The 13,027-nt window shown below is 58.8% G+C and overlaps 2 protein-coding genes across 5 annotated transcripts in view; one reads left to right on the top strand and one right to left on the bottom strand.

Moving 5' to 3' along the window:
- SCTR (secretin receptor) overlaps nt 1-3,792 on the top strand; it is a 73,415-nt gene extending 69,623 nt beyond the window's left edge. The window contains exons 12-13 of one of the 2 annotated variants that reach the window (XM_036320499.1): nt 2,261-2,302; nt 3,364-3,792. In XM_036320499.1, coding sequence (XP_036176392.1) covers nt 2,261-2,302; nt 3,364-3,534 — 213 coding nt within the window. In that variant the 3' untranslated portion in view covers nt 3,535-3,792. Of the gene's footprint in view, nt 1-2,260; nt 2,358-3,363 lie in introns of both variants that reach the window. The other variant, XM_036320500.1, reaches the window with a different exon arrangement.
- A 347-nt stretch (nt 3,793-4,139) lies between these two features.
- On the bottom strand, nt 4,140-11,743 carry TMEM37 (transmembrane protein 37). Of its 3 annotated transcripts, none has more exons than XM_036320548.1 (2): nt 6,982-7,368; nt 4,140-6,740 (listed from the first exon to the last, which is right to left on the bottom strand). In XM_036320548.1, exons 1-2 carry the CDS (start codon nt 7,021-7,023, stop codon nt 6,168-6,170), a joined length of 615 nt encoding a protein of 204 aa, XP_036176441.1. In that variant the 5' UTR covers nt 7,024-7,368; the 3' UTR covers nt 4,140-6,167. The 3 variants fall into 3 exon arrangements, with proteins under 3 accessions (XP_036176441.1, XP_036176443.1, XP_036176442.1); XM_036320550.1 differs by lacking the exon at nt 6,982-7,368 and adding an exon at nt 10,418-10,758 and having other exon boundaries at nt 4,141-6,740; XM_036320549.1 differs by lacking the exon at nt 6,982-7,368 and adding an exon at nt 11,643-11,743 and having other exon boundaries at nt 4,142-6,740.
- Nucleotides 11,744-13,027: the final 1,284 nt, after the last annotated feature.

Here is a 13,027-nt window from a genome sequence, read left to right as displayed (position 1 = left end):
ACTTCAGAATTTCTCACAGTGGCTGGCTGTGCAAGGCCTGCCTTATTTGTACCTGGAGCACATCTAACTTTCCCTGGCCCAGGGCTCCTGCCCTCACCTGTGAAAACGTGTCTCTGGATCTTTGGGGCCCAGACAGGTGAAGCCAGGCAACCCTGGGCCCAGGGAGGTGGGCAGCAGCCTCAGCCGGCAGCCTGACTGCCCCCTCTGGGCCAAGCACACACAGCTGTCATCCTGCCTGAACCCCCGAGGCCCAGATCACTCACCTGCAAAGGGGATCCTCCCACCCACCTCCTAGAGCTTTGGCAAGGATTCAGTGAAGCACCTGGCACCCAGAAGCCCACAGTTGTGCAGGCCAAGCTGTGCTCAAAGCTGCTTTATCTCGGCCTGCCTTTCATGCCCCCTGGCAGTGGTTCCTAAATGATGCCCACCTCAACCACCTGGGGATTGTTCAAAGCTGCTGATGGCCCACTCCCAGACATTCAGATTTGGGGCGCAGGGTAAAACCTGAGCAGGGCTCCCAGGTGTTCTAATGTGCAGCACAATTTCTGCTTTGGGTAAGTGTTCACCAACCCCCCAGCCCCAAGTTGTCCCCATTCTAGGCAGCAGTCATTGATGCCTGAAAATCTAAAGCAAGTCCCCCTAATTTTGTCACTAAGCCTGGTTAAATGCCAACACCCCAGAGCAGTCGTGGGATTAAGCCCACTATCGACGGGCTGGTTTCTTGCTCTTTGGGGTCCTTTCCAATGTAGTAAGTAGCTAAGGGCAGGCCTCGCTGGAATTGGGGAAGAGGCCTTGGCCACTGAGGTCAGAGCTGTGACACCTGGGCCTCGGGCAGGGCTTGTAATGGAAGGAAGAGCAGGGCGGCCCGAGGTGGGTCCCTGAGGTGAGCAGGGAATTTGCACTGCAGAGACCTTGCTCATGGCTCATGGTTCTCCGCACACCTATTAGGCTCAAATCCTGCATCAAGGCTGTAGTCCCTACCCTGGCAGGGCTCCATGCCCGGATCCCAGGGGGCACCATTGGGCAAACAGGAGATCCTGATAGCGGGAGGCATAGGCCGCACCACACCAGGGAACACGAATCGGATGTGGAGGCCCCCGCCCCAGGAGATGCATTCACCTGTCCCTTAGCAGGGAGGTCACGCCCACGGCTGGCTGAGTGCACACAGGCTTATTCTGACCACACATCGGCACACTTATTTTTCAGTTTGAATAGTTGGCCATGTTTAAACATCTCCAGCTTATCTTTTTTTTCCTTTAAATATTTCTTTGGGGGAGGGACACCACTCTTCTACTCAATTGAAAACAACATTTTGAACAGAACAAAGGTCTTTTGTTTCTTTACACCTGTCATGCCATGAGCTCCCAGGTAGGGGGCTCCCTCGGCCCAGGCTCCCTTGTGTTGGTTCTCACCGGGAGCTGCTCTGGGCGGAGCAGCCACCTCAGTTGAGCCCAGGCACCTTTTTGTTTGGCTTCCTTCTTGTTCTGAACATTTTCCTTTACGTTTCAGGAAGCTCTCTCGCTCTTGGAGGCTTGATATGCTCAACTCCTACTTTCATTCTCTTGCCCTTGTGTGTTTGCAATGCCCACGCTTGCTGGGTGATGCTGCAACCCTTCTTTTTGCCCTGGGAACATCCGTGGGGCATCCTTTTTGAACAGTGCCCTTGAAGGCAGCAGCATCACCTTTCTCATAGATTCGCATGTATGTGGCCCAAGGAGCAACTTCGTGTTTTCTAAGAGAACGTGTAGCAGGGCCTCTCTTTCCCTTTGTGTTAGTCATTTTGGCGAGTTACGGGAAGATGGCGGTTCCGGTCGGAAGGCCCAGCTTGTCTTGAACTTGAGCCCACTCAGGGCCCAGGGTGTCACATGAATGGCCCCAAGCCCTCCTCCAAGTGCTACTACCCCCTGCTTCTCCCAGGTGGCCCCCCTGACTAATCAGGTGGCTGGCCTTCCCCATGCCCTGTGAGAGCCCTTACTTCAGTGTCACTGATACCACATGTGCAAGGTCTACGCTAGACACTGGGGACAACAAATGAAAGGAACCCTGTCCTTGCCCCCAAGGAGCTGTCTGTGCTGGTGACACAGCACAGACAGAAGAGGCAGCCCATCCCCCTTGCGGTGAGGGGTGTGAGAAGGCTCTGGAGCACTCCGGGGGGGGGGGGGGGAGATGGGGGGAGCCTGGGCTGGTGATGGAAGAGCTGAGGAAGAGGTCAGAGGGAGGCGAGTGCTGGGCACTAACCTGCTGCCCTGTCCCTCCGCAGGGCCTGGTGGTGGCCGTCCTCTACTGCTTCCTCAACGGGGAGGTGAGTGCTCGGGCTGCCTAGCGCCTGGAGGGGGCTGCCAGTCACTGGATTCCAGGTCAGAGCGAGCTGCCTGGAAAGGGTGGTGGGGTGTGGGCAGGGCAGGCTGGGGTGTCCGGACTTGGGCCTGTCTTCACGAGTCTGAGTCACTTTATGGGAGCAACAGAATCACCTGGAAGGCTTGGTAAACAATTGCTGGGCCCTACCCCCAGTTTCCAGTCAGCAAAAATGGCCTGGGTTGGAGCCTGGGATGCTTTTAACAAGCATTACAGCGGATGCTTATCCTGGGAAAGTCAGGAAGTGGAGGAGAGTGCAGGCACCCCCCTGAAGCCGGGCTCCAGGCTGGACGATGACCTGTCACTGCCTCACTGAGCTTCAGTCTTCCCATCTGTAAAATGAGTAACTCAAATGACACTTCTGCCAACTCAAAGGCTCCCAGTGGCTATTGACTCCTTGGGGCCTGCTCGCGTACCTTGAGGCCTGTGCCCTGACCCAGCATTTGGGTCAGGACATGAGGTTCCTGGCACACAGAAGCTGGTAATCACTAGTGAACACGGCATGGCACGCAAGTCAGGCCTTTCTGTGACTGCTGGCCATCTGTCTGCTTTGCACACTCTAATGGGGATAACTTCCGGCGTTTCCCCAGAATGAGCCACCAAGCCCAGCCTCAAAGATTCGGCTGCTACAGTGGGTTCATGGGGGAAATTTCCAGAGCAGCTCTCTGTCCCTCAGATTAGCTCTGAGCTAGGGTGGCTTCCTGGGAACGTGTCCTGTTCCGTGGGATGATGTGGATGTTGGTGTCCTGGAGCTAGTGTGACAACGACAAGCCCTTCAGGACATTTGTAGTGAGATGGCAGGTGATCGTGCCCAGGGAAGGGCCCTTAGTACCCCCTGGACATCGGGGTTGGAGCTGGTCAATCTGAGTGGCCTGCAGGAGGTGGGGAGGCATGACTCCTGGGCAGGAGTAGCAGGACCGTGCAGAGGCCCCAGGGGGTGAGCAGGACTCTAGGCCCCCGGCCCTTCTTGCTGTTCCCTCCTGGGCTGATGGCTGGTCTCCGGGACAGGTGCAGCTGGAGATTCAGAAGAAGTGGCGGCAGTGGCACCTGCGTGAGCGTCCACTGCGCCCCATGGCCCTCAGCAACTCCTCTAGCATCGGCACCAGCAGCCTCACCCACAGCACCAAGGCCAGCCCCTCGGAGCCGAGCCGGGGCACCTGCAGGGCCAGCGTCATCTGAGAGGTCGGAGCAGGGCCACCGCGGACATAGGCCACGCTGGGTCCTGAGAGAGCAGGACACTGCTTCAGGACCGCCCACCTCCCCCCAGGCAGCATATGCTTTCTCCTGCGACTAGTGACCTCTTCTCCAGGCCCTGGGGTGGAGGGTGAGAGTCCCTCAGAACGCAACAGAAGGAACCTGGGCAGCATGGGACAGGGAGTGGGAGAGCAGCTCAGCGGTCTGAGAAGGGAGGAGGAAAATAAATGGGAACCGAGGTGAGGTTTGGTGTGGTCAGTCTCCTTGTCCTTGAGACAGGTGAGGGAGGATGCTCTGGTCCACTCCCTACTGCTTCCTGGAGGAGGGGCTTCCCTGGTCCCCTGCTCGTTTTCAGGGACAAACTTAGAAGCTCCGGAAACATGAGACATCACGGTCCTTGGCCCCAGGTGGACCCTCCCTGCCCCTCACCTGTTCAGGATCTCTCATCCTAGAGCAGTGGTTCTCAACCTTGGCTGCACATTAGAAGCACCTGGGAATCTTTTTAAAATCCTGATTTCTGGGCCTCATCCTCCAGAAATTCTGTTTCTTTGTTACTAATGTTGTGGCCCCACCCCATAACAAACAGAATTTCCGGAGGATGAGGCCCAGAAATCAGGATTTTAAAGATTCCCAGGCGATTCTAATGTGCAGCCAAGGTTGAGAACCACTGTCCTAGAGCCTTCAAGATGACTGAATTAATCTGAGCAAGTCCCAGGGGAGGCCAGGACAGCCCCAGGACCCAGCTCCCCTTTAGTGGCCCTGACATGGCCTGAGGCATCCCTCCGCCTTACTGCCCTGTCAGTCAGTTATCCTGGGCCCCCAAGGCAGGGAGAGCAGGAGAGGGGGCATTATACCATTTGATAGGAGAGAAACAGGTTCACCCAGGCCCTGTGACTTGCCCAAACTACTAGGCCAGGAGGGGGCAGAAGCCCAGGCTTTAGGTCTCAAGTCCCCATGCTCCAAGGCTGTCTCCTTTACCAGGGCCTGTCTCCCCCTCCCACTGGGGATTTTAGTCTCACCCTTTCCTCTCTGGATCTCAGTTCCCTTGAATACCAACACTCCCTCCCCACCAGCCTTGTGAGGATTAAAGAGCACTCAATATTTAAACCCTTTTACAAAACAAAAACTACCAGTGCTCTCCGGCCCATGCATCTGGACAGAGTGGAGACCCCGCCCCCGACTGTAGAGAAAGAGCATCTTGCTGGTGAGGGGTCCAGCTCTAGTCCCGGCTCTGGGTGGCCCTGGGTGAGTGCTATCCCTCTCTGGCCCTGGCCGCCCACCTCTGCACCTCTGCACAGACAAGGTCACCCTTTGCCCCTTGCAGTCTGCTCCTGGTGAAGGCCAGGTGCCCACTTCCAGAGCTAAGAACCCAGCCTACACGGTTGATGAGCTCTGCCCTCCAATTACCGATTGGTCCACAATACCTTTCTGGAGCCATCTCCACAGACTGTGCATTTTGGAATAAAAGTTTTTAAAAAAACACAAGAGGTAGGTACAAGCACCCAGCCCAGCCCAGGAAGGGAAACTGAGTGACCAAAACTCATACACCCCGTGGCAGGCAGGGTGAGCCAGGGCAGGCCAGACTTCATTCGGCGGGGGAGCGGGAGGGCTGGGGTGGATGAAGTGGGCTGAGGGCACAAAGGCACTGGAAAGGAGGCCATTTAATGCCCCAAACACTGGTCTGCTGGTGAGATGGAAATCTTCGTTGGTTCCTGGTCCCCTTCACCTGCGAGCACCTTTAGGAGTTTAACCATCACCCAGGGTCCAGCAGCTGCTCTCTGAATGTGTTCTGGGATCAGAGATGGTGCACCTCAGGCTGCCTGATCCTCACCAAAGCTGGGCATGCACACTTGCCTCAGGGAGTGAGCGCTGCGCATTAGAAGTCAGGTGGACTTTTCTGGAAGGCTTGCTCCAAACTCTACTCAAAGAGGTCAGGCAGGAATCCCACAGGCAGAGCCCCCAGAGGAGACAGCCAGCCGCTGGAAGTGGGGGGTTAGAATCCCCAATGGGAGGGATTATAGAGTTCCCCAAAGGGCAGGGGTCGAATCAAGTAAAATGGTTTGAAAAACAACCAGGTGCAAGAAATCCTGAGGTCATCCTGAATTCTGCCTCCTTGGCATGACCAAAGCTAACGCAGAGGCGTGCCCAGAGGTCGCCTGAGTTGGTGGAAGTCCTGGGCTCGGCTGGACACCCTTAGTGGGAAGGCGATCCACTCTTAGCCACGGAAGAGGCCCCAGGGACCCTGCAGCTGGTCTCCCAGCACAGAGCCGGGAAGCAGGTGTGAACAGCACTTGGCTGCACAGCCAGCCCAGGCACCAGTTACCTGAGCTGCTTCCAACTCGATTCCCGTCCTGGGAAGGAGGATTCAAGAAAAGGATTTTACAATGTGTTCTACAATCTACATCCTAATAACTTGGCTACACTTGTGCAGTTGGTGGCCTGGAGGCAGGCTCCTGGCCTCTGGCCCTGGGCACAGGGCCCTGGGCCATTTCTGGCTGACCCCCCAAAGGTTACTGGGTAAGAGGCAGCAGTTCCAAGGTCATTGTCCCACCCCTACCCCCACCAGAAGTCACGTCTTGACCACTTTGTTGTGGAACCCGATGTCCTTGGAGGAGGGCCTAAAATTCCCTCAGCTGGCCCCAGGGATGGCTGATGCTGTTGACATGAAGGCCGCTGATGGCGTTCAAGAAGAGGAGGAAGGAGGCAGTGAACTGGCACCAGAACATGAGGGTGAAGCCGGTGAGCGTGACCTGGTTCCTGAGGAGGATCACAAAGCTCAGGAGCCCCGCAGAGGAGAGGACAAACGAGACGAGGAGCAGGACGCAGCCCAGGGCCCACTTGCGCCGTGAGTGGAGGTCCTCGCACACCTGAGACACCATGAGGAGCTCCAGGCCAAAAATGGCGGCCACCACGGCCAAGGCGCCTGTGCTGCGGGCCAGGACCATGCCTTCAGCCAGCCCTGGCACGCGGGCCCGACTCAGGTCTCTGAGGCAGTGTGGCCCAGTCTGGTTGGAGCTGGTGCAGAAGTGCCATAGCCCGAAGAGGCGGTCCCCAGCCAGGAGCCAGTGACCGTCACAGATGGAGACAGAGGAGAGGACCATGGCCAGCGCAGCACACACGATGATGAGCGTCCGGATGAAGGATTCAAAGAAGGACCGGCGCGGCCTCCGTTGGCCCAGCAGCCTCTGGGCCTGGAAGATACACAGAGGTGGCATGTCAGGGAGGGCCCCGCCACCCCTCCAACCTGTGCAGGGAGGACCCTGACCACGCCTCCACTTCCCACAGCCACGACTTCTGCTCAGTCCCCCACGAAGCCTGGAATATGGCCCTTACTCAGCCTCCTGCCCAGCTCCTCCTTCTTGGGGGACCTTTCCCCTTCTACCTGTTCCCCGTTCTCCATTTGAGACCTACACGCACTGTCAAGTCATTTACCGGGCCCGAAGGCTTCCCTGACTTTTCTTCAATGATCTTCATGAGGAAGGAATCCAAATTCTATTGGCTGGCGAATCCTACTCCCTTCTGAATTTGGAGAACCTGTCTGGCCTGGCTAGTGTGACCTTGAGCTTGCAGCTGGCCTGGGTTTCTTTATAAGCAAAATAAGAAAACTGCCTGGAAGGCTGAGGGTTGTAAAATCAGCGGAACATAATCCACGGCCGTTTCCTCTCTCGCCAGGACTCCCCCAGTACAGGTCCAGGTTCCTCCTCACCCCCACCCGCCCCTTCTGCACTTTCCACATTCTGCCCTGGCCGCCGTCCCATTAACTTTTTCCTCAGTGCTGACGGTGATGTTTGCACCTTGCCCTTCAGTCTTGCTCAGCCCCTCCCTGGACTTGCCAACCAGACTTTCTGTTCTAGCAGCTTCTGGGGGGGGGGGGGGCGTAGGGAGGGGAGGGGGAGCCCCTGAGGCTCTTCTTTAGCCTCTGGTTTCGGCACAGGTGTCCGCCCCCCACCCCCATCCCCCGCCCAACCTCTCTGACAAGCTGAGCCAGGTACCCAGTGAGGTGTCCCTTATCTCACAGCCCTCAGACACCACCCAGGTGCCATTCCCAACCACCAGCCCGGGAAGCAAAAGAAACACTTCAGAGTACATTCCTTGCCCAGCCCCCAGCGCTGCAGATCCGCCCTGTCTCCCTCTCCAGCTTGGCCCCAGTGGACTCCCCCTGGCCACCTCACTCAGGCACAGCAGCTCTCCCTCCAGGCCTAGGCCAAGCCTAGCACTTTCTTCCCTCAGACCTATTGGCCCTCCACCTGAAAGGATCTGCTCCAGTTGCCCCCATTCTCCGCTCTTCAAAAATGTCAGACACGTCTTTTCTGCCTACCGGGTCCCCTTCTGAAACTTCCCATCAGGCATCTGTTTTCTCCACTGTTCTGATCGCAAGTTATCCATTCCCTCCTGACTTGTATTACATATTATCTACCTTCCCATGAGAAACTACTATGTTCCTAGTACCCGGCACACTGGGTGTGCAAGAAGAGCCATGGGATAAGTGAATGGTCAAGTTTGCCACCACTGTCACTTCCACCTGAATCTGCCTTTAAACCCAAGTCTCCTACCAGGCAGTGTATGTCAAAGCAGCCCGGGTTACACACCACTTGGGAAGGTAAGCAAAGCAAGACAGCTCATGACAGCCGATGCTGGGGAACTGAACCGGGCAGTGGAGACACCCTGCACCAGGTGCAAAGGGAGGCTTCCAGAGGCAAGTGCAAGCCACACCTCTCAGCAAGGGACACCAAGCAAAGCCACGCTCCTGGCACAGTCCTGTGGTTAGAGACCTAGAAGAACATCAGGCTGGCTGCTAACTTGCAGAGGTGAGCAGGAGCTACTGCTAAGTTCAGTCCCAAGGTTACATGAACAAGGACCTCGCTGGCTTTCTGCACTTCTGCTTCGGCAGGGTCCTATTTTACTCCTAAACCTGTGAGGCTGGTAGAGTAGGAAGCTCCATGCAAGGAAAAAAACTGTCATGCAGAGGTCAGGTGACTTGCCCAAGCTCACGCACCTAAATCACAATAGAGCCTGTCACAGCTGCCCAGACGACTGATCGAGTGCAGAGGATGAGGTGCTCATAAGCACCAGCTGGGGCCTTCCCAGTGGAGGGCCTTGTGTTAGGGGCTCAGTAGAGAGTGCGGAGGGGGACCCAAGCTGTCAGGACAAAGGCAGCCTTGAGGCAGCAAAGAGCTCCCAGGCAGGAGCCTGGGCTGTGGTTCTCAAACTGTGTCCCCTGCTTCTGATGGGGGCTTTCAGGGGAGTAGGGGAAGCTGCCTCCGGCCCTTCCTCCCTCCAACTAACAGATCCATTACCGGCTGGAGACCGTGGGGATCCGGGGGTCTATATTGGGAAGCTTTAGAAAAACTGGCTGTGCTGCTAAGAAACAAACCAAGGAAACTGAAACCTCTGTCTACAAACTGGTCAAGGTGATTGTCCTTGGGCCTTTCTTAACCTCTTTGGCCCTTGTCCTCTCACCTACAAAGTGGAGCTGGTGACTCCCGCAGAGCAGCAGTGGCCATAAAGGCACCAGGCAAAGTCACACCCTGGCCTAGAGGTTGATAAGGTCCTTGGGTGGGAAAGCCCCAGGGGCAGAGAACAAGTCACAAGCACATGGGGCCCAGAAACCTCCTGCCCCTAGACATCACGCTGTCTGGGAAACAGGCACGTCCTGTCCCTCTCGGCCCCACCTGTCCTGAGCACAGGCTGGACTTTCAGCCCTCAGCTATCACACCGGGGTCAGAAAGAGAAGACAGCTGATGTCAGTTCATTCTTCCCCTCCCACTACAACGCAGTCAGCTCTCCCACCACCAGGAAAACTCCTGAGGATGAAAGGGATCGTGTATAGAAAAGAGCTTGGCACAGGTGCAGCCCCCACGTCACCCTCTAGTAACATTAGTAACAATAATAATGCACACGAAGTCTTCATTCCTAACCACCTGGCACCACACCGGCTTCTGGCCTGCCCACTAGTGACCCCGAGCCTGAACCCTCTCCTGGAGGCAGCGTGGGCAGTGGACGCCCGGTGGGTAACAGGAGGTGAGGGCAGTGGAGTTCTGCCCCTGTCCTGCCAGCCCCCAGCTGTGGGACCTTGGGCGACACGTTAATCTCTTAGAGCTTTGACATTCTTGGATAAAAATGGGCAAACCTTCCCCTTTATTCATCTGTAAGCCCAAATGAATGATTTCTTGTGACTCACAAAAGAGTGTCCCTTGACACTCCTGGGCCTTTGAGTCCCAGGCCAAGATCTTATAACCCAGGACCCCATCTGCTCCCATCAACACCCAAGTACGTAGGTACTTTGGGCTGCTCACTAGTAACTCTCCACATCCCCAACACAGCCTCCAAAATCTATCCTCCTGCCCTGGACCCCCATCATCACCAGCTGGAAATGTCAATAGCTTCCCTAAGCCTTGGCTTGCTGCCATCCCGGGAGCCACCCGAGTGGCTGGACATGCAGCCCCAGGAGCCAGCCAGCCTGCTCTGCAGCTGTGCTTGACCTCTGGCAAGCGATCCCCTCTCTTTCCTCAGCTATAAAGGGAGATCGCAGAGGCTACCTCCTGTGGTGGTTGCGGGCTGAAATGAGTCACCCCTCCAGGTGCTCAGAGCAGTTCCTGGCACCTTGGTTAAGCTCCTAAACCACAGTTGCCATAGTCATACAAGGCAGCACCCTCCTCCTCAGGGCAGCCTGTGTCCAACCTCAGAGAGCCCCTGGCCTTCACCTCACTCCCACTGCTCCCCTCCCCGCGCGGGCCTCTCCTCTTCCCTCCTCTTCCTCCACTACCCACGGGTCTTCCCGGCTCCCCTCTTCCTAACCGCACAAAGCACCCTCCTCCCCTTCCCGCCCTCAGCTTTTGCACCAGTTAATTTATCACTCACTCCCGACCTCTTCTAAGTCCTTGTTTACAAGTCTCTCTCTCGGAAGGGGCAGTCAGTTCCGGGAGGGGAGAGCCCACAACCGGGCCTCAGGCTCCTGTCCCTGCCGCCCAGGGCCTGTCCCAGGGGGCTGCCTGGTCAGGAATCGGATTCCGCCGGAGCGAAGAGGAGCGGCATCGCGTCCCTCCTCCTTCCCACCCCAGCAGCTGTGGCCGCTAGACCCGGCCCGGGTGCCTCTGGGTGGGCTGTGCGGGCGAGGCAGGGAGCGCGAGGGAGATGTGGAGCCAAGAAGCCCTGGTTCTGAATCTCCATTCCTTCTCTTAGCCGGCCGCACGGTCAGGTCCTTCGCCTCCGAATGGCAGTCACCTCGTCGGTAAAACGGGCGGAGCGATGTCTACCCTGCCCGGCGTGGCGGGGTCTGAGACCTGCTGCCAAGTCGCGGAACCTCTCCTGTCGGCTCAGCCCGTCGGCGGGGTGTCTCCGCGTAAAGATCGCGCGCGGGTGGCGGTCCCGCCACCTGCTGGCTCCCCTGGGAGCCCCCGCCCAGGGAGGGCAGGAATGGGGGTTCTCCGCCACACACGCAGGGCGCCACAGTCAGAAGGAAACAAGACTAGGGGGCGGCCCGCTCCCCGCACAGACCCTTTGCTCTGGGGCGTCCGCGCGCCCAGCGAGTCCCTCCCCGGCCCAGAGCCGCAGGCGCAGTCATGGGGAGTAGCGGGGGGGGGGGGGGGAGAGTCGGTCTCGCCCCGACCCAAGAAAGCCGGCTGCCCAGGGAGGCACCTCGGGTCCCGGGAGGCAAGCCTCACTCCGCAAGTGGGTTCTGTCCACCCTCCACCCCAGGCGCACCTCCTTTTTGAGAAGGAGGGACCTCTTCGCTGAGCCTCACCGACCGCGCTGGGGGCTCCAAGGAGAGGCAGAGAGAAGTTGGGGAGTCCCGCGGGCTGGCGGGGCTCGAGCAAAGCCGGAGCAGACAGCGCTTCCCGACTGCGGTCCGCGAGCCCGCAGCCTGGGGCGGCGCGGCGGACACCCCCAGCCCCTCGCGGTCCCCTCCCATCCCCCCCGCCCGGCCCCCCTGCCGACCACCCTCCCAGCCCCCTCCGGGCCCCCCTCCCGGTCCCCTCATGGCCCCCGCCCGGCCCCCCTGCCGACCGCCCTTCCGTCCCCGCCGTGCGCGGTGCTAAGCCCCTTGCACCCCGCCCCTGGCGGCCCCGGCCCCGGCGCCGGGCTCGGGCTACCTGCACCGCGATGGCGGTCATGCTGCCCCGGCCCCGCCGCGCTCCCTCCAGCGCTCGCCGCGCGCCCGCGCCCGTCCTGGGACCTCTTCCCGGGGCGGGGCGGGGCGGGGAGGCCGCGGGGCGGGCCGAGGGCGGGGATCAGGCACCTTTCAAAGCGGAGCAGCGAGCCCCGGGGCGGGCTCGGCCGCCTTCCCGCTCGGTTTACGCAGGGTCAGCGGGGCGCCCGACAGAGCCCCGGGGAGCCAGGGGAGGGCGGTGCCGGGAGAAGGCCGGGCGCCCGGGAAGGTGCGGCCCCCCCGCAGGGGCCTGCCCCCGGGTCCCGGGGAGGAGGACGGGGCCCTGGGGGAGGGCTGACCGCTGACGTCGGGCGGGGAGTCGCTGCCTCGCTTCCGAAGCTCGGGGACCAGGTCTCCGGACCGACTCCCCGGGGGCCTGAGGCGCCAGCGGGGGCCGGGGATTCGGTTCCCGCCCTGGCTCCCCAAGTCTGGAGGAGGAGGCAGGGAGAGGAGGCTCGAACCCGGGCTCTAGGGTCTTCACCGCCTGCTGTGTGACCTTGGGCTGACTGACTAACGTCTCTGAGCCTAGGTTATAAACGAGTTACTTTTGAAAGGCTGGCGACTGGCGAGGCCCTCGGTGAGCGTGAAAGCAGTGGAACCGTCTGGGTCGGTTTTCTCTTCCCGAAAGGGGGATGTACAGATCTGCACCCCTCTGGCCTCCTCAGGACCATCCAAAGGCAACAGGACCAAACAAAAGTCATTCTTCGTCCTCGATTTCTAATGGGGCCTGAATTCTAGGAGGTCCTTTGAATGAAGTCTCCGCACCAAGAGGGATGGGAGTGGGCAGGAGGGCCCAAGGGTAGAAATTTCCAAGTAAGACTGTCCCCTGCCATCTCAGTTTGTGGGGAAGTGTGTGCTGTAAAGATGGGGATCCCTCTCTCCGTGACTAAATGGGGTAAATGACATTATTTGTATCTTTCAGACAGGCGGGCAGCTGCCCCCTGACTTCACCCAAGGATTCAAAACAACTCACTTATCTCTTTTCCCCCAGGAGCCACGTGAAAAAGGGGGAAAGTTGCAGTTATCTGCATGCCCAGTCAGATGGTCATGGGATTGCATCACCACTGCCCAGGAGGCCTTGTAAAAACCCTCAAACCCAGCCCGCAGGCCCCGGGGGCAGGAGGCCATGCCCTCAGCCTCCACATGTGAACCAATGGAGAGCCAGGCCTGGACTTCCCCCGCAGAACCAGTCCGGGCCTGAGTTCTTGCCAGTTTTGCATCAGAATCACCAGAAGGGCTTATTAAAACAGACTGCTGGGCCCACCCCAGAGTTTCTGACAGTGGATCTGGAGTGAGGCTATTTCTAACAAGGTGCTCCTCCTGCTACTG

The sequence above is a fragment of the Myotis myotis genome, unplaced genomic scaffold, assembly GCF_014108235.1.
Source record: "Myotis myotis isolate mMyoMyo1 unplaced genomic scaffold, mMyoMyo1.p scaffold_m19_p_8, whole genome shotgun sequence".
Lineage (NCBI taxonomy): Eukaryota > Metazoa > Chordata > Mammalia > Chiroptera > Vespertilionidae > Myotis > Myotis myotis.
The sequence above is the reverse complement of the archived record's forward strand: the minus strand, read 5'-3'. Positions and strand labels throughout refer to the sequence as shown.